Raw genomic sequence first — 21,090 nt, forward strand, 5'->3', positions numbered from 1 at the left:
CACAAGTGAAACATGACCAGTTAGGGAAGGTTGGGGCTGGCTAGCTGAAGAGAGGGACTTTTGGAGCTGATTTGAATGGGGAAAGAGGACACGAAGGTTAGAACACAGGAAACCTAAGTAACTTCTAAGGACAAGTGTCACAAGAGGAGAGAATAGACAGGTGTGGTCAGAGAACTAGAATTATTATTTTTTGCTGGTCCTGGGGCTTGAACTCAGGGCCTAAGTGCTATGCCAGTGCTTCTTTTGCTCAAGGTTAGCACTCTACCACTTGAGCTCCAGCTCCAGTTTTTTTTTTTTTTTTTTTAGTAGAGATAAGAGTCTCAGGGAACTTTCCTGCCTGGACTGGCTTCAAACTGTGATCCTCAGATCTCAGCCTCCCGAGTAACTACTCTACAGGGATGAGCCCCTGATGCCCAGCCAGAGAGAACTTGAATTTATGGCAGAGAAACCGAGCCTTTCTTGATGGGGAAGGCTGGGAACATTTTGCTAGACACCTGGGTTAAGTTCAAGAGGAAAGTTTTAGTTATTTGACAAAGGAATGGAGGGGAAAGGGGAGGCAAAATAAAAGGAAGGGCTGCTGTCTCCCAGATGTGTTTTATCATGCTGCTGTAGCAAGGTTGCCTAGCAAGCAGCTGGAGCGTTCACTGCCCACACTTGCAGAAGGCAGCATCTGCCAGAATTTCCATGAGCGTAAGCTGCCCTTGTGACTGATACAGAGCGCAGAGGGCAGGTTGGTCTCCATTGCCAACATGAGGAGTGGGAAACTAGCAATGTAGAATGAAGAGTAATTGATCATGTACTTTTCTGTCTAGATGGGCCATTGTCTTCAGAAATGGAATCCAGAGGAAATGATACCAAAGATGATATTGGTGTAAGTATTGGAAGTGGAGTTTTACTCTTGTGTTCAGGGAACTTCTCATCTCTTGGCTTAACTAGAATAGGAATACAGCTAATAGTTTACTTTGTGATAAAAAGCTGCTTGTCTTTTGACGGACTTCTTCACATTAAAGCTGGATTGTAACCTATGGTGATAAAGTACACATTTCAAGCAGGTGTAGTGGTGTACACCTGTAATTCTAGCGCTTAGTGGGCTGAGGCAGGAGGGTGGTGAGTTTGAGTCCAGTCGGCTCCATGGGGAGACCCTGCGTCAAACATACAAAGAAACAGCAAAGCAACAAAAAGAAACTTGGCAGCTTTCTTCTTAAGAAGAAAAAAAGTACAGTTTGTAGACTGTGCATTAAAGTTAGCTTGTTAGTTGGACAAGATGTTAGATTTTCCCCTCTTAGATTTTTTCCTCCTAGAATTGGGATTTGGCCTTGGTTTGTTTGGCTGGCCCTCTACCATTTGAGCTTTGCTTCCAGTCCTGCTTTTTTTCTTCATAGTTGCCTATGTGTTTTCTTCCAAGCCTAGAATCTGGGGAAAAGAATTGTACATTTTGTTGCTTATATGACTGTTTTATGTGAATCTGTTACAGAACTCACATATGCTTGACCCATCTCTCGCTGCTGAGAGGGAAGCCCCAGGCTCGGGCTTTGCGCCTCCACCCCTCCCTCCGGTCCGAGCTCCCTTGTTTCCAGTGGATCCCAGGAACCAGTTCTTGAGAAGGGCACCTCCATTTCCTCCACCTCCTCCCAGCGCCCTGTATGGAGTTCCCCGGGACTATTTCCCACCCAGGGGTTTCCCTGGCCCACCACCTCCTCCGTTCCCAAGTAGGTTTCTTTAAATTTAAATTTGTGTAGTAGGTCAGATAGGATTTGACTGCATGCGTGCAGTCTGGCAGAGCATCAGTTCTTTAGGTTGTGGGAGCGTACTAGCACTTTCCAGATGGAGAGGGGCTTCCTTCCTCCCAACATGGGCCTGGTTCTGTATTCAGTGTCCAGAAGGGCATTGACTTTTTGCAGCAGTCTTCATGCAGACAAAAATGCTTTGTAATCTCGTTTGACAGAAACTTGGCATTGTGGGCTGGGAAGGTGGCTCAGTGGTAGAGCGCTTGCCTTGAGCTGTAGAGCTGAGGGACAGCGCCAGGCCCAGAGTTCAGGCCCCATGACTGGACCCAAAAAAAACAAAAAGAAACTTGGCATTGTGGCAATTAGTTAAATTAATTTTAATTTATATCTTAGCATTAACATTGCTAGAGAGGTTTTTTTTTTTGTTGTTTCTTTTGTTCCTATTCTGGGGCTTGCTTAAGCTAGCGCTATACCACTTAAGGCATAGCCTCACTTCTGGCTTCTTAGTGGTTAATTGGAGATAAGAGTCTCATGAACTTCCTTGCCCAGGTTGGCTTTGAACTGAAGTCCCAGATCTCAGCCTCCTGAGTAGTTAGGATTATAGGCATGAGCCAGTGGTACCTAGAGTTTTTTTTTTTTTTTAAATTTATGTAATTGTACAAAGGAGTTGTCCATCTAACAAGGCAGTTTATGAATATAGTATACTTTAATCAGTGTCACCTCTTTCAACATTCTCACACAGGAGTATTTTTAATATTCTTTTTCGTGATTCTCCTGAGAGCCTATTTATTACTTAAGATGTATATATCATACTTAGTCTAGTTGATGGGTTTATTGAAATTCTGTCATGGCTTTATTGAAAAAAAGAATGATGTGCTATTTTATAGCCATATTTTGCCGTTAAGAATGCCAGGATTTTGCCTATATTTTTATAAATGAATGATGTCTGTTGTCTTCTGCAGTCATTCTCTCCTTCTAATTTTGAAGGAGGATTTTTAAGGTGGATTAAGAGGAATTTTGGGGGCTAGAGGTATGACTCAAGTGGTCCAGTAAGTGCCTAGCAGGCATTATTAGCTTTGGGTTCAAATTCATGTGCTGTCAAAATTTACAAAAAAAAAAAAAAAAAAAAGAGAGAGAGAGAGAGAGAGACATGCTCTGGTATGTCTGCAGTTTTAGCTGCTCAGGAGGCAGAGGTCTGAGGATCGAGGTTTGAAGCCAGCTTAGGCAGGTAAGTCCCTAGGACTTTTATCTTCAACTGACCACCAAAAAGCTGAAAGTGGAAAAAGATGAGGAAGAGCACGTAGGTCCAAGTTGAAGCCCCAGAACACACACACACACACACACACACACACACACACACACACACACACACACACACACACACACACACACACACACACACACACACACACACACACACACACACACACACACACACACACACACACACACACACACACACACACACACACCACCCCCACCCCCCCACCACAACCCCCCCCACCCCCCCACCCCCCACCCCCCCCACACTGCCCCGAATCTTGTTTGGGGAATTTGAAGACAATTTTATTCTACTACTATAAAGAGTCTGGTAAAAATTAGATTACAGTGAAAAAGTTTTTTCAAGGTATATTTTGAGTATTTTGAAAGAATTCCTTTCTTTCAAGTGTTAAGCCACAAATGTTATCTAATGTAATGCATTTATTTTCCCATTAGTCATGTGTAGTTGAAGCATACCAGTTTTATTTTTTAAAAGATAAAAATTAAAAAAAAAATGAGATCAGGAAGTTACTCTGGTGTCAGTTTTGGGCGTAAGAGTTAACCATTAGAAGTTAGAAGCGAATGACTTTATAGGGCTGCAGTACAGATTCTTGATGTTATCTATGACTTTATAGGGCTGCAGTACAGATTCTTGATGTTATCTATCTCTTTGAACAGTGAGAAGTGTCTACCCACAGAGGGGCTTTCCTCAGTATCTTCCCCCCCAAGCTGGGTTGTTTCACCCAGCCCCACATTCTGAAAGCAGCAGCCAGTTCCCTTCAGCACTGACTCCGGCCAGTGAACCTGCTGCAGAACCTCCCAAGGCCCAACAAGAAGCCTGATGGCGCTTGATTGCTTGCTCCTCATGTCATCTCCACCCAGCTGGTCTTCAGTTTAAGTAACTGCTGTTACTTAAGTGATTATACTTCTGCTCAAATTGAAGCTCAATGGAATAAGAATTCTCAGGATAGAACTTTGTAAATAAAGATGATTTAAATATGAGTCTTATGAGTAAGTTATTTCCTTTTTATTCCAGATGACTTAATTTTGATTATCCACTAATCCACTCTTACCCAAACAACAATGGGGATTTTATATGCATAATCTTGCAGTTGTGGGGGGAAGGGGCATGTATTTTAAACTTCAAAGGCTGCTTCATTATGCCAGGAAATAGATCCCTGTGGTTGTAGACAAATGTGAAAATTTTGTGCTTACATTTTGATTTTAAGACTTGTTTTCTGTTGATAATAATAAAAACAGCTAGTTTTTTATAAATATGGCTTCCATTAAATTCATTCTTTTCCCTATACCAATAACAAGGAGGTTGCAAACTAAAACTTTTTGTGGGTCTAATTTGATTGTCTTATTTTTTAAAAAGTATCTTCTTCCTTTCAGATAGACATACATGAACCAAGTAACTAATTTACCATAGTTCAAAAAGTCAAAATTGATTATATTTCAAAGAAATCTAGATACTTTCTAATAGTGAAATGTGGAATACTGGTCTTATGGTGCATTTTTATTTCCCTCATTTTCTTCTTGTAAGGTAGTTAGCACTTTTTGTGGGGAAAGATGGGATTTGCTTCAGGGTTTAGTGAGGCAGTGTCATCATCTTGAGTGTCGGACTGTTTTCCAAGACTATTTTCCAAGTGTTTCAGGTTGCGTTCTAGTATTAATCCTCTGGCACCTTACTGTGATTATAAAGGAAACTCAATGGCATGTAACTGTACACTTGTAGTTGTTTGGACTTTTTTTTTCTTCTTCAGTACCAGAGATGACATATTTTTGGACGTGGAGCTGTGGGTCAAGTGGTAGGGTAGCAGCCAAAGCAAAAAAGGTAAGGGAGAATGCCCTGGGCCCTGAGTCCAAGCCCTACTTTCAGTGCTTGTGTGTGTACGTGGGCAAATAAACACGCACATAAAGATATATTCTTGCACAGAGCAGAGATGCATTTGTACATGTGACACTTGATTACCAGCATGTTTGCTGTGAGCACGGTGTCTCCACTCTTCTCTCCCTACCATGCCCACCTCAGGGAAAGAGCCTGAAAAGAATGGCTCCATATGAAAGGCTTAGATAAAATAAGACATCACACTGATTTTCACTTTGGTCTAAATGTGTTCCTCACAAGTTTTTTTTTTTTTTTTGGAGGGTTGTGGGGCTTGGGACTCAGCCTGGGTGCTTGCTGTCCCTGAGCTCTTTTTGTTCAAGGCCAGCACTCTACCACTTTGGAGATGGTCGCATGGACTTTTCTGCCCAGAATGGCTTTTAACTGTGATCCTCAGATCTCAGCTTCCGGAGTAGCTGGGATGTAGGGGTGGGGAGACCTGTCATGACCTGAGATAGAAAGGAAGCGAGGAGAAGGTAAGTTAGATGCTAGGAAAAATCCGGAGGAGATTGAGTGCATTGGGCAGGAATATAGAAGGGCAGAGGCTTAATGCAGGCTTAATGGCTTAAATACTTTGGACCTTTAGAATAAATGAATATGTTTAGCTTTGAAATATATAACCAGATGGAAACATGAAACCTATAGTAAATTTTCACCATTTAGACCTTCCTAGCTCTATTTCCTTAAGTACTGTTTTTAAACTATTAAGCTTTTTCAGAAGATAGGCATTTCCTATTTCCTAATTTTATTAAAACTTAGCCATTTGTAATTTTATTCTGAGATGAAAAATGGCATGTTGATATTTATCTAGATTAGTATTGAACAACTGTAGTATTAACATATTTAATTTTCCCTTAGAATCTCTTGATTCCAGTTTTTTTTTTTTTCCCCAGTCCTGGAGCTTGAACTCTGCACCTGGGCACTTTCCTTAAGTTTTTGCTCAAGGCTAGCCTTCTACTAATGAGCCATAGTGCTTTTTCTGAGTAGTTTATTAGAGAGGTATCTCAGGGACTTTCCTGCCCAGGCTGACTTCAAACTGTGATCTGTAGATCTCAGCCTTCTGAGTAGCTAGGATTACAGGCATGAGCCACCAGCTTAATTCCATTTTCTTCCCCTCTCCTTTTCAGTGTTATGCTTCCTGTTGGCTGTCTACTTACGTTTTCAGGTTCCTAATACCTATGTTATATATAGGCATAAGCATAATGTTTTCTATAGTTGTCCTATAATTGGCCTGAAAGTTGAAAATCAGTAAATAGCTTTTATTTATTTATTTTTGGTCCGGTCGCGGGGCCTGAACTGTGGGCCTGGGTGCTGTCCCTCAGCTCTTCAGCTCAAGGCTAGCGCTCTACCACTTGAGCCACAGCGCCACTTACGGCTTTTTTCTTTTTGCTTATGTGGTGCTGAGGAATCGAACCCAGGGCCTCATGCATGCAAGGCAAGCGCTCTACCACTGAGCCACCTTCCCAGCCCCAGTAAATAGCATTTATATACTAATCATTTAATTATTTATGGTCATACCAAATTAAGCATTGTTTCAATTTTTATGAATCACAGTGATATACTTTCTGGGTCAGTCGAAGAGAATGTTCTTAAACATCAAGATAAAATGAACAGTTTTTTCTACTCTACATTCCTCCCACTCACCAATAATGGCTTAAAATAGAGGCACATTTTTTTCTTTGCTTTATACACAGGCCAGCTGAAGTGAAAGCTAAGGGAATTGCACAATGTTCAGATGTGGCATTGAATGTTATTTTGGCAGCCCTGAGTTCTAGCTGCCTAACTTTCATTGTTCTTTATCTTAAAAATATTTTCATTTAATATTTTTTATTATTTTATCACATTTATTTTAAAGGGGTTTCAACTCCGAAAGTCAGGTTATGAAGTAAAGTGCATCTTAATGCCACCCCCTTCATTTTCCATATCCCAGGGGATGGTGGCTCCCACCTGTAATCCTACCCAAGAGGCTGAGATCTGAGGACTGGGTTTCAAAGACAGTCTATACTATTCACGGGGTTAAACTCTGGGGATCCCAGTTCAAAACTAGCCCCAGCAGCAAAGTCCTTGAGACTCCAACTAACCACCAAAAAGAAGTAGAACTGTCACTCAAGTGGTAGAGCTGTTGGCAAAAAAAGCTCAGGGACAATATATAAATATATTTGTGTGTGTGTGTGTGTGTGTACTGGGGTTTGAACTCTGGGACTCGTGTGTGTGTGTGTGTGTGTGTGTGTGTGTACTGGGGTTTGAACTCTGGGACTCATATTTTCCCTTACCTTTACCACTTGGACACAGTTGCACTTCAGTGGGTTTTTCCCCTGGTTCATTGTGGTCCCAACTCTTTATATTATGCCAGCGTACTGTACAGTATGTGTAGGGCTAGAAGCATCGTTCCAATGGTGGGTGTGTGCTGGTTGCTCACACGGTGTGTTACTCCATTAGCACTGAGTCATGATACTGCTTTCCTGAAGATACACTATGGATTCATTTATAAACCCAGGCAAGTTAGTTTCTGTATCTTTGTGTCCAGCTAACCATTTTGTCCCTCTTTTAAAAACCTTACCCTACTGGCTCCTGAACTTTTTTTATTCTGGAGTGGTGGAACAAACAGTCAAGTCATCTTTCTTCATTTTCTTTTTTTTTCCTCTTTTGGCTGTACTGGAGTAAGTGTGCATGCCAGGCAAACACTCCGATTTCTAGCCTGGAAAATAGATTCTGAATTCCATACCATTCAGTAAACTCTGTCAAGGGTGATCTTTTATTTTCATAAGCTATTATGAGGCTCACAGGAGCTGAGAATTTCAGGATAACCCAGTCCAATTCTCACATCAAAGATGAGGAAGCTGAAGTGAAAAGGAGTTTGCGCAGTGTTAGCCAGAATTCAGAAGACATTGAGCTTTAAGTGCTACCCCGACCTTCATCTGCATGACCCGCATCTATGTGATAAGACTGTTCTTCCTATAGTCTAGATAGATTTTAATACATTCAAGTACTTATGTCCAAGAAATAAGGAATCAGTAGCTATACGGACAATTCTTTTTGAATACCCCAGGAAGCAATGCCTAAGCCAATCGGTGTGAATTAGGGAAGGAAAAACAGAAAAGAAGCTGTTTTCTTTGCTGTCAGGAGAGTGGTGTGTCTCAAGAACCAAAAATAGTGATCACATCACATCCAACTAGAGCAATAAAGGGCTTTGTGAAGTTACTACTGGCATATCTAAATATTTGTGCCTGTGGTGTAGGAATTAAAAAATTGATCAATGATGTGTTCTAAGTGTGCACTACATTGGGATTTTGGACTAACAAAGGCTTTGTCATTACTTAAAGATTTTTTTTTTTTGTTGTTGGTTGTGGGGCTTGAACTCGGACCAGGAGCTGTCCCTCAGCTCTTCAACTCAAAGCAAGCACTCTACCTCTTCAGCTACAGCACCACTTCTGATTTTCTGGTGGTTTATTGGAGATAACAGTCTCACGGCCTGGGCTAGGTTTGAACTGCGATCCTCAGATCTCAGCCTCCTGAATAACTAGGATTACAGGTGTGAGCCACCAGTGCCCGGGAGTCATTACTTTTTAAAAACTAAAAACATCTAAACTATTTTAGCTTTGCTGCACCAAAATGCAGTATCAGCTGACACGATTATACAAAATCAAAGATTATCACAGTTTATTTAATACTCATGCTTCATATACAATAAACGATTTCAATGGTCACTTTTTAATGCTTTATTCATTGATTAAAAGAATATACATTTAACATAAACCACACAACATCAGTCATCAGGTCAAACATTCAGCTGGTTTCCTTACAGTTTCTGTCAGGAGTTATTTTATCTGATCACATGTACAAGATAAAATCTCCCCACAGCTGGCATCTGCACACACTGTGCCAGTGGATTCACACTACTGATGTACATATAAAACCCGCATGGTATGTGCTCACTGGAGACAAAACAGTGCACACCTGTCAAAAGGTCATTTAATAGAAGATGGTAAAACCATTTGTAAAACATAGAAACTTTTTCCATAAATAGAATCATATCTGGACATCTGTTGCATAAATTGTGTTTCCAAAGCTTACAATAGAGCAGCCAGGTCTCAGCACTGCTGGGCACCTGTGTTGGCTACTTACTTTATTATTGCAGACTGTCCTTTAACATTAAATGCACAACATTCGTACCACTTAAAACTGGGGTCAGGTGGAAGTCTCACAGAGACCACGTCTGTACCGCGGTTGCCCTGAACAGTTAAATTGGCTTTTAAAGCCTCTCAGATATAACAAGGTTTTAAAACATACTTCATGGAATGTTCTTCATGTAGCATAGCAGCTCATACCTGTGATAGAACAAGCTTTCAGTTTTTCCTTCCTTTCCTTTACATTCACTATTCACAGTGAAACAGGTGCATGTTTTTTTTTCTTTTTTCTTGTTTTTTAATTTTTTTTTCAGAGTTCTGAGGTTGCTGACTGAGCCACAGCACAGCTGTGTACCACAGGTCGAAATTCGACCTTAAATATTACAATCTAGCAGTATCTGGCTGGCCAGAGTGGGCCCGCCCCTGCCAGCATGTGGGCACTTCTTCATTTAAAGTCTATTCTTTGGCAGCTGACATGCGTGCTGACAGAGAAAAATCCAGTGACTTGTTGCTAGGGATTTCACGACTAATGTTTGTTTGCAAGCATGTATGTTTACAACTCTGTACTGTGATTTTGTTTATGAGGTTTTATCCTGGAATATAAGTTCCTTTTTCCTCTACTATGTGAAATCTGGGCTAAAAAGCTAACTTGAAAGTATAATGTGATTGATAAATAAAATTATGTCAGATAGTTTAAAAAATAATCTAACAATTTGAATATTCATGTTTATGTAAATGTATTTTTTAAAAAAAGATTAAGCAATATTCTAACCTAGTACTATATGAAATTCAGAATGGTAATTGGTGATATCAGTTATTATATAGATAATGAAGTTAGACTCTTGGCTTTCTGTCAAAATAACTCATTTGGGATCTTATCTCCCTGTCTATTCCAAATTAAAATTAATGAAATGCTACTGGAATACATAGATACAGTGCATTGCATACAAATCCACCAGGCTATGGATATATATATATATATACGTATAAAAATATTTTGGCTCCTGAGCTCTGAATTCTGACACATAAAGAATAAAAACGTCCAAAAGGCAGAGTAACTCAGTGAAAAACAAAGTTAGCCAGCAACCTCAGACAATCTTCGGTTGTATCCTTAAGGGATGGTAACAATTCCATTAACCGTGAAAGCCCTATACAGTGTCACTTTGAACTTCTTAACCAATACCCGACTATGTTCTTTGATCAAGAAATAGAATATATATAATTCTATAAAGCTAATACTGATTAAACACAGCACAAAGGGATTAAGTCACACTACTGAAAAAAACATAATAGGACCCTACTTGCATATGTAACCACAGGAATTGTACATTAAAAAAAAGTTAAATGTCTTCGCTGAAGTTTTGCATCTCTCTGTAAAAATGACGGTTTGGTTCAGTGAAGACACTGAGTGATTCGATGTCCATGACTGCATGCCAAGGTTGACTGAGGCCCAGGGATACCTGCTCAATGAGGTTATGCACTGGGTCTACATCCTGGTCAGCCAGTTCACCTTGGTCAAAATCAATACTTTCTTCGGTGACTTCAAGCACTCTTAGGTCAGAGCCACGAAGACGAGCAATGGCAATGAGGTTGTGTGCCCACACTGTGTAACCTGAAAAGTAAGCAAAAGACAACACTGTCATTTCCTTGCAATGAAATTCTAGTCGGTCCAAACTTCTCAACAAACTTTAAATTTCTACTTCACTATTTTGGTCTTCTTCCTTTTAAAAGTGCTGAAATTGGAAAGAGAGGCATGACTGTATAGTCTGGGGGCTGGGAAAGGCTAGAAGTTTGATACTATCTGCAAGACTACCACTGTAGGCAGTGAACTGTAATCTTGTCCTGACAGTTCATTCATTTTAAATTTCAAGTATGTACATGTAAATAAAATTCATAGCTTTGGATAGTGATTTATCACTAGGAACAGATTTTTATTTCATACAAATGTATTTATCAACAACAGCACACTGACAATTTTCACTTGTGAAAAAATAACTATGGTGTTTCATACCCCAAAGTTTTGAGATGACAGTATAAACTGGGAAGAGAATGGTGAACTGTCCATAGTGAACAGTCATGGGAACATTCAACATCAACTCCAGAGTAAAAGTTATGTGAAATCTGGGAGGGAATAAAGGGGAGTGAATAGTTGGGGAGTTTTACATCATACAAGCTTACATTAGTTTAAATAATCTGACATTGATTCTTGCTGATAATTGGCCAAAGGATAAGGCAATACCTGAAAAGATACCCCCATTCCCTCACCAAAAATGTAAACATGGAATGTAAGAATTGTGGTTTAGAGCCAGCTGGGCAAACAAATTCAAGATATCTTTCTCTTCAAATATCCAGCAAAAAGTTAAAGTGGAGGCATGGTGCAAGTGGTAGAGTGGCAGCTGTGAGCAAAAGAGCCAAACGTGAGACCCTAAATTCAAGCTTCAGTGCCAGTACAAAACCAAAAAAAAAACCAAAGAAACATGTACCTAATCAATGGATCATTTAAAAAATATCATGCCAATGAACATATCAAAGTTAAAGAGTATAAACGATTAGGCTGTATAAACGATTAGGCTGTGACCATAAAAGAAATTTCATTTTCCCTTCTGTGTTAAGCTTTTAAGAGTTTTTGTGACTTATAGGAAATACATTCACTACAGGTTAGACATGTGTGTTTTCTTAATTTCAAATGTCATTTTTGTGAAATGCCACATGTAAAGGGAAAAAAATCAGTATGGATGCTGGAATAGGACACTCAGGGTTGAGGTATGACTTTGCCTTTGTAAATGATATATTCTAGCATAAACTATTTTAGGTGTAATGCCAATATTAAATTATAGTAAAATCACATACCATGAATTGCCAAAAGAGAGAGCTTTGTGCATTTCCATGCTAATAAAACCAAAGGATCTTCATTTCGGTTGTCACTAAGATCTGGAAAGCCAGATGTGTCAATCACATCATTCATTAATATAAAATGAGTAAGGAATTTATCATATTGCCTGGATATAAGATCTACAATAGCCCCTGACACACAGGTGATGTAGCTGTCAAAATGAATCCTCTCTAGTGGTATACTGGGTTTCAGAATCTTTAACATATCTTCACTCTTGATATCAAATGCCATCATATAGACCCGAAAGCTGGGGCTCTTCCGTGACAGGGCTTTCCAGTGCTCATCATTTGGCATGTTGTCCAGGGACTTGTGCATCACAGAAACATTGTGGACCAGGAGAGACAGTCGCTGCAAAGGCACGTGGTTGCTATCAGATAAGACTCTTGCCATCTCAGCTGTAAAGTCACAGAAATCCAGGGCGAGTGAGCGCAGACTCACAAATCGCTCTAGCTCCACTGCAGTGATGAGGGTGCTGTTACCAGGAATGTTGTTGTCCAGTAGACTCAGGTGCTCCATGGTGTGGGCAATAGAATTAGAGAGAGATGACAGGGACGTTGCCGTTACTATTTCCAGCATAAACCCACAGGACAGCCATTTCAGTTGCCTACTATTACTCAGTATTTCTTCAAACAGCTGCTGAATTCTACAAGGAAAACATGCCATAATGATTGCACCAAAACTTAGCTCAAATTTTTTAACACTGACTTTAAAAATAAATGGCATACAATATTCAACCAATTCATTGTTTCTATTACGCCCACAATAAATACCCTTAAATTCATTAAAATATAATGAACAAGATATATGCAACACATTAAATATACAGAAATGTTTCTTACCCAAAGAAACACTATTACAGTAGAGAAAACCGATATACAACTAACTTACGTTACTGCAAAGGCAGGTACAAAAAAAATAATAATTTTGGGGCTGGGAATGTGGCTTAGTGGTAGTGTTTGCCTAGTATGTATGAAGCCCTGGGTCTGATTCCTGAGTACCACATAAACAGAAAAAGTGGCACTGTAGCTCAAGTCATAGAGTGCTAGCCTTGAGCAAATAAACTCAGGTACAGTGCTAAGCCCTCAGTTCAAGCAGCCCCAGGACTGGCAAAAAAAACGAAAAAAAGTTTTAAATAGCAATAACCTAGCAAGTCACTTGATTTGTCTTAAAGATTATAATGTGAAATGTAATATATAGTAAGGCCACTTTATAATTATTATGTGCTTTTGATCATTTGGTAAAAATAATAAAGATCAAGAGATTTCAAAAACAAAAATTTTATATTCTTGTGTATACACATCTGCTGAGTATTTCCCTCTCCTTAATTTTGTGAAAATATGACTCAAAAAACAAATGATGCTCCAAAGGCCAGGTAAAAGTGATAATCCTAAGCCAAAAAGGAAATGTAATATGCTTAATTTAAGCAATAAAGTTAAAAAATTAAGATTTGTTTTCATCACATTTCTAGTTTAATGTTTATGGACCAGTTATTTCTAAAGACTGGTGCATACTAACTGTTTAGCAGTGTGTCTGAAAACAAATATTCGAATGAAAATTTATATCTTATATAACAGAAACTCAGTATATAATTATTGAATATAGGTTATAAACTACTACACAGCATGGATTTGGACGTTTACCACAGCATGGAGACTATCTGTCTCCATATATATAACATATATATATATATATATATATATATAACATATATATTATATACATATCACATATATATCATATATATCTTCTCTTTCTCTCTCTCTCTCTATATATATATATAAATTAAGATTTTTAAAAGGCCGTATGTCTTAAGATCAAGTTGAGTGGCATGGGACAAATAGATCAAGCATCCACAGTACAACACTGAATCCACAGTACAACAACCTGAGCACTTATGATTTTCCTCAGAGATGGTCTCCTTGGGACCTTATACCAATAATTTACTGACTGACCACAGCACTGCATTGTTAAGACATTTCCAGGATATAACTGGGCATTGGTGTTTATGCCTGTAATCCTAGCTATCAGCTGAGACTTTGAGGAATGAGGTTTGAAGCCAGTCTAACCAGAAAAATCGGACAGACTCCATTTCAACTACCCAGCAAAAAGCCAACATGGAAGTATGGCTCAAGTGGTAGAACATCACCAGAGGGCAAGAAAGCAAGAGTGATTCTCAGTTCAAACTCAGAAATAGTGGGGAGGAAAAATAAAGAGAAATTTCTAGGATAAACATATGTCCATTTTTGAAAACAAGGATTACTACTCTTGATTGTATAATTTTTTTCAGAAAAAATGAGAATGACTATTAATATAATGCACTGCTCACTATGTAACTTACTGTTTAATTTTTTTGCCATCTGGGTCCACCTTGCTGAGGTATGTATTTGACAAACTTCCTTGTTGTTGTAGTACGCTTATGTCTCCGAAAAGACTAAACTTCTGGAGATTTCTATAAGAAAAAATATTAAAAATGGCTCTTTAAATGATTAATACCTAAAATATAAATATTGACACAGTAAAAATATGCAAAAGGGATATTCTAGAAAAGTTTCCACCTTAGAATCTAAATAAGAACATCCAGAGTGCTGCATACAATAAAATCACATGAATAGAAGAGGTATAAGCATTAGCGGAAGATAACCTGGGTGTAAAGATTGGTTCAGAAATTCACTGCTTCTATGACAGTGACAAAACCTCTTAAAGCCGAGACTCAACTTTTCACCAGTAATAACTATAGCTAACTTATACAGCTTAGGGATTAGTAACAAGATGACATATGAGGAACTATTAGTAACAAGATGACATATGAGGAACTATATCAGTTCTAAGCTCTACATAGATATTAATTATGATATACAAGTTTCTCAAACTACTTAACAAATACTCTAAAGTGAGGCACAGCCCTGAAGCTATCTTTTAATTAAGAAATACTGACTAAAATCTTCTCTGATTTTTTTGTTTTTGTTTTTGTTTGTTGGTCGGTCGTGGGGCCTGAACTCTAGGCCTGGGCACTGTCTTTAAGTTCAAGGCATGCGCTATACCACCTGTGTCACAGCACCACTTCTGGCTTTTTCTGCTTATGTGGTGCTGCGGAATTGAACCAAGGGCCTCATGCATGCAAGGCAAGCGCTCTACCACTGAGCCACCTTCCCAGTCCTCTTCTCTAATTTTATGATGAAATGTAATAGTCAATAAGGGTGAAAATTTATGTAAAGTTATTTTTATATCAATTTAAGTATAACATGCTTTACTAATAGCAAAATATTAAGTAGAAAAAGTGAGTAAAAATAGTAACCACTAGATGGAAATAGAGTACATTTATAGCACAAAAATTATGGATAAAATTTTTAATCCACAAGTGATGAAAAGATTTCAATAAGTGAAACACAGAAACAACTTGCCACATCATGGATAGTCCGAAACACCAAGAGAAACCGTGAGTACCCCACAAAAGACATCCTCCCTCCCCGAGAACAGCATCTGGAAGGAAACCTTCCTCCACCCACCAAGACAAATGCCATCTTTGAAACTGACATAGAGCCTGCCACAGCAGCTGGCCAGTAGCATGGGCTGAAGAAGTAGCAACATTTTTCAAGAGGGCAAAGCAATCGGATACCCTTGCACCTCCCTTTCTGGGGGAAAACAAAAGACGTGTCCAGGGAGAGGTAGCTTCCAAGGGAGTAGGGGCTGGTGGAGGCAGCCTCTTGTCAGCAGAACAAAGGCAAACTCAACACCCCAGACATATTGCAGCTCAACCTGTAGCTAGCTGGGCACTCTGGAATTACAAAACCAAAAGTCTGTAAAATCTCACTGGGAAAAAAACTGGACAGACTGTAAAAGCTGAGGACAGTTTCAGGCTGGACTAAAAGGAGGGTCTCAGAAGCTAGCTCCTCTGGGGAAAGCCCCTGATTCCAGACACACACACAAACTCTCTTGCAGAGATTCTAAGCAACAGAAAACAGTTACCTTCTTCCTGCTCTACCACACAAAGCAAATTTCCCCTCTCACTAAGCTAAGGCTGGGAAGAGGCATACAAAGACTCCAAGTTTGTAAGGCAGAACTTTTTTCGGTCCTCTCAAACTGGTTTGAGAACTCATCTGTCCAAGTTAGGATCACACAGGCCTGAGTATGGGAATCTAGGTAACAGCCATACCCATATCAAGAAGGCTTCTGAATTCAATTAAGCCACAAAGAAAGCTGACAACCGTAGGAAACAGACTCCACCAAGCTGAATAGTGAACATAGGGAGACTCAAGATCCCACAAACAAATTGGAGATTTTTTTCTTCATTATTGCTGCGCTGTTTAGTCCTAGATATACAGTCTACAGTGATTACTAGGCTTCTTTCTTAATTGGGTGCATACTTAATTTCAGCTATATTTTTGATTACTTAATTTTCTATTTCTCTACCCATCTTAGTATTTTAAATTACTATATATTTTTTCTTTTTTTAAACTTTGGTTTTTTTTGAATCTATGTTTTAATTCTCTTCCTTATGCTCCCTTCCTCTATACTTATTTGCTCTTCCCTCTATTTTTCACTATATCATCTTAATTTTTCTTTAAATTTGACTTTAACCGGTTTTCCTTTAATTCTGGTCCTCCTGTCCTTCCTTTTCTTTAGTCCATTGTTCCTTGTCTGTGAGTTAGTCTGTATTTGTGTCTATTTTGACTGTGTCTAAGTGGCTCATCTTGTTATCCTTTGGGCTACAATTATATATAAGCTCCATTCTTGAATATCAATATCCCTCCCCAAACAAAGAAAAGGAGAGGCAGATAGGGGAATACCTATCTATGATTTTGAACCTCTAAAAGTCTGTGCAATTACAGGGTTCTGGGTTAGTTTTTGTCTTAAAATTGTGTTCTGCTGTGGTACTGGATTTGCTTTTGTTTCCCAATGGGCAGAACCAACAACACAGGAGATACTTAAAGACTTACTACACATAGAAAACCAATAAGAACACGATATTGGCAGAGAAATGGACCCTAACCAAAGAATCAGATGAATATAGTAAAAATTGATGAGGCACAATCCCTAAGAAGGTAAATAACATGGCAGGAAATACCAAACACCTCTTAGTCCTAACTCTCAAAACTAATGGACTTAACTCTTCAATTAAATGACATAGACTGACTAGGTAGATCAAAAAGCAAGATCCAATAAACATAGTTGTGCTGGTAGTTTTAGCATGGTCTTATTTGTGATCATTCAGGTAAATTCCCAAAAGTGGGATTGCTAGGTCATAGGGGAGCTCTATGTGGAGTCTTTTGAGGAACCTCCATACTACTTTCCAAAGTGGTTGAACAAGTTTACACTCCTAACAACAATGCAGTAGGGTTCCCTTCTGGCCACATCCCTTCCAGCATCTGTTGTTATTACAGTTCTTGATTATAGCCATTCTAACTGGGGTGAGGTAGTATCTCAATGTTGTTTTTATTTGCATTTCTTTTATGGCTAGTACCAGCTCAATTATGTTTACTGCAGCATTATTTACCATAGCTAAGATATGGAACCAACCCAGATGCCCCTCAGTAGATGAATGGATCAAGAAAATGTGGTATATATACACAATGGAATTCTATGCCTCCACAAGAAAGAATGACATTGCCCCATTTGTTAGGAAATGGAAAAACTTGGAAAAAATTACATTAAGTGAAGTAAGCCAGGCCCAAAGAAACACTGGTCCCATGGTTTCCCTTATCTGCAATAATTAGTATATGTCTGAAACAAGCAGAAATGGTCAGGTAAGTTGATGTTAGGCGAAATAAACCCCAAGATAAGGACTCAAATGTTTTTTCTTTCTTGCTATTATTTTTAACATATTTATAAAATATTTTTGTTGCTTTGTATGTCCCTCCCCCATGGTAGAACCCCTGTTTTCACTGTATTTGATGTTGGTATAATTTGTGGAGGGGAAAGTGGACCCATTACAACAATGAGATGTACAAAAACGATGTTTGAAAAACGAACTTAACAACTTTGGCGCAGGGGTGAGGGGGGGATGGGAAGGGATGGGAAGGGGAAACAAAGGAGGCAACAATGCTTGATAAGAAATGTACTCATTACCTTGCCCATGTAATTGTAACCCCTCTGTACGTATTTTCACACAAAAAAAAAATATGAAGAAAAAGAAAAAAAGCAAGATCCATCTATCTGATGTCTTCAAGAGAAATACCTTGCCCACAAAAAACAAAACATATTCTGAAGCCCTCCATAAAAAAGGCAGGATTTGCAATTCTAATATCAGATAGAGTAGACTTCAAATTAAAATTAGTGAGACAAAGAAGGATGTTACATGCTAATAAAGGGATCTCTCCTATAGGAGGATACAGCATTTATTTATTTATTTATTTATTTAATTTTTTTTGGGTCCAGTCGTGGGGCCTGAACTCTGGGCCTGGGCACTGTCCCTCAGCTCTTCAGCTCAAGGCTAGTGCTCTACCACTTGAGCCACAGCTCTACCTCCGGCTTTTTTCTTTTTGCTTATGTGGTGCTGAGGAATCGAACCCAGGGTTTCATGCATGCAAGGCAAGCACTCTATCACTGAGCCACCTTCCCAGCCGCCCCAGGATACAGCAATTCTACACCAAATGCCAGAGCACCCAATTTCATTAAACAAATACTACTTACCCTAAAAAATAACACATAGATCCAAAGACACTGAGTAATCTCAGAACTAAACAACTGCACAGACCAACTAGATTTAATAGACATCTAAAGAGTATTTCACCCAGCAGCATCAGGATATATGTTCTTCTCGGCAGCACATGGAACATTTTCCAAAACAGATGACATTGTAGGTCACAAAGCTAATCTGTAAATTCAGAAATATTGAAATGATTCCCTGCATTCTGTCTGACTACAATAGAATAAAAGTTGAACTCAACACCAAAAGCCACCATAGAAAATTCTCTAACTCATGAAGACATTGCTGAATCACCAGTCACTGACTGAAGATATGAGAACAGGAATCCAAATGTTTATGGTATTTAACAAAAATGAACACACAAAATACCAGCGCCTCTGGGATACAGCAAAGGCAGTAATCAGAGGGAAATTTATAGCTCTGAGTGCCTACATTAATAAATTGGAGAAATTGCAAACCAACAATTTAATGATGCACCTTAAGCTCCTTGAACAAGAGCAACAAATCAAACCCCAAACCAGTAGATGACAACTAGTAATTAAAATTAAATCTGAAATAAAGAGCCCCCCCCAAAATAGAATCAATAAAAAAAAAGAGAACACACCCAAATAAATAAAATCAGATGAGAATGGGAATGTCACGACAGAAACAAGGAAGACTCAGAACATTATAAGGGAATATTTTGCAAACCTTTATACTAACAAATTAGAGAATCTGGAAGAAATGGAAGAATTTCTAGCAAATATTGATACACCCAAACTAAACCAAGAAGATTTAAAACAATTAAATAGACAAGCAATGAAATACGGGCTTCAACAATTAATAAAAAGAAATCATATACCTTTGATAAATGGAATTCATTCCAGGGTTGAAAAGCTGGTTCAATATATGCAAGTCAATTACTGTAATTCAATACACCAACAGGAGCAAGGACAAGAACCACATGATCATTTCATACATGCAGAAAAAGCATTTGATAAGAATCAACACCTCTTTATGATAAAAGCTCTAGAGAAGCTAAGAATCCATGAAACATTCCTCAATATAATATAAGCTGTATATGACAAACCTAACAGCATTATACTTAATGGTGAAAAGTTGAAAAGATTTCCTCTAAAATCAGTAATGACACAAGGATGTCCGCTCTCTCCACTCTTCTTAAATAGTATTGGAATTCCTAGCCAGGGCAATAAGGCAAGAGACAACCACAAAGGGGATCCAAAAAGGGAAAGAAGAAGTAAAACTCTCTCTTTTTGCAGATGACGTAATTCTGTATTTAAAGAACCCTATAGAATCCTCCCCCAAAATAATTGAGCTGATCCAAAACTTTGGCAAAGTAGCAGGATACAAAATTAACCCACAAAAATCGATAGCTTTTCTGTACAATGAGAAGAGCAAGACTGAAATCAGGAAGCAACTCCTTTGTAATAGCCTCAAAGAAACTAAATTAATTTAACCAAAGATGATGAAACCTTTAAAAACCCCAAAAGGAAATTAAAGCAGACTTAAAGAAGTGGAAAAACCTCCCATGCTCCTGGATTGGAAGGGTTAACATTGTGAAAATGGCATTACCGTTCAAAGCTATCTTCAAATTCAATGCAATACCTATCAGTACCCCATCAACATTCTTCAATGATTTAAAAGAAACAATCCAAAAATTCATATAGAATAATAGAAGACCCCAAGTAGCAAAAACAATACTTTGCAGGAAGAACATTGCTGATGAATAACAATATCAAATTTCAAACTTTATTATAAAGCCGTAGTTATAAAAACAGCTTGGAGGGGCTGGGAAGATTGCTCAGTGGTAGAGCACTTGCCTTGCATGCATGAGGCCCTGGGTTCGATTCCTCAACACCACATAAGCAAAAAGAAAAAAGTCGGAAGTGATGCTGTGGCTCAAGTGGTAGAGCACTAGCCTTGAGCTGAAGAGCTGAGGGACAGCGCTCAGGCCCAGAGTTCAGGCCCCAAGACCGGACCCCAAAAAAAACAAAACACAAAAACAACAACAACAAAAAAACCAGCTTGGTACTGGCACAGGAACAGGCCTGAGGACCAATGGAATAGAATTGAAGAGCAAGAAATGAGCCCATAGACCTAATGCCTCCTAATCTTTGATCAAGCAGCCAAAAATACAGGATGGAAGAAAGCTTCTTCAACAAATAGTAGAATTGACCATACACATGCAGAAAACTGAAGTTAGTTCCTTATATACCACCCTGCACCAGAATCAATTCCAAATGGATGAAAGACCTGAATGTAATATTACAGGGAGGGGGGAAACACTAGGGCTCCTTGGCACAGGTTGAAATTTCCCAGAAACACAACAAATCAAAGAAAGGCTGTATAAATGGGACTGTTTTAAACAGAGTTTTTGCAGGTCAAAGGACATAGCTAGCAATATAAACAGAAAGCGCACAGACTGGAAGAAAATCTTTACTAGCTATACATCAGACAAGGGCTTCATATGTAAAATATACTTAGAATTAAAAATATTACCCCCCCAAAAAAAATTCTCAAAGAAAACAACCACATGAATAAGTGGGCTA

General features: G+C 38.7%; 2 protein-coding genes across 13 annotated transcripts in view; one reads left to right on the forward strand and one right to left on the reverse strand.

Annotated features, from left to right (window-relative positions):
- The window catches only part of Mia2 (MIA SH3 domain ER export factor 2), a 94,703-nt gene extending 90,714 nt beyond the window's left edge, over positions 1-3,989 (forward strand). For all 12 annotated transcript variants that reach the window (XM_070027049.1, XM_070027040.1, XM_070027058.1 and 9 more), the window contains 3 exons: positions 813-871; positions 1,475-1,709; positions 3,666-3,989. In XM_070027049.1, coding sequence (XP_069883150.1) covers positions 813-871; positions 1,475-1,709; positions 3,666-3,829 — 458 coding nt within the window. In that variant the 3' untranslated portion in view covers positions 3,830-3,989. The remainder of the gene's footprint in view (positions 1-812; positions 872-1,474; positions 1,710-3,665) is intronic.
- A 4,581-nt stretch (positions 3,990-8,570) lies between these two features.
- The window catches only part of Fbxo33 (F-box protein 33), a 38,529-nt gene continuing 26,009 nt past the window's right edge, over positions 8,571-21,090 (reverse strand). Inside the window, exons 2-4 of the mRNA XM_070027135.1 lie at positions 14,234-14,344; positions 11,853-12,538; positions 8,571-10,614 (exon numbers count right to left, since the gene is read on the reverse strand). Coding sequence (XP_069883236.1) covers positions 10,343-10,614; positions 11,853-12,538; positions 14,234-14,344 — 1,069 coding nt within the window. The 3' untranslated portion in view covers positions 8,571-10,342. The remainder of the gene's footprint in view (positions 10,615-11,852; positions 12,539-14,233; positions 14,345-21,090) is intronic.

This window comes from Dipodomys merriami, unplaced genomic scaffold (genome assembly GCF_024711535.1).
Source record: "Dipodomys merriami isolate MVZ:Mamm:240054 unplaced genomic scaffold, mDipMer1.0.p SCAF_1, whole genome shotgun sequence".
Classification (NCBI taxonomy): Eukaryota; Metazoa; Chordata; class Mammalia; order Rodentia; family Heteromyidae; genus Dipodomys; species Dipodomys merriami.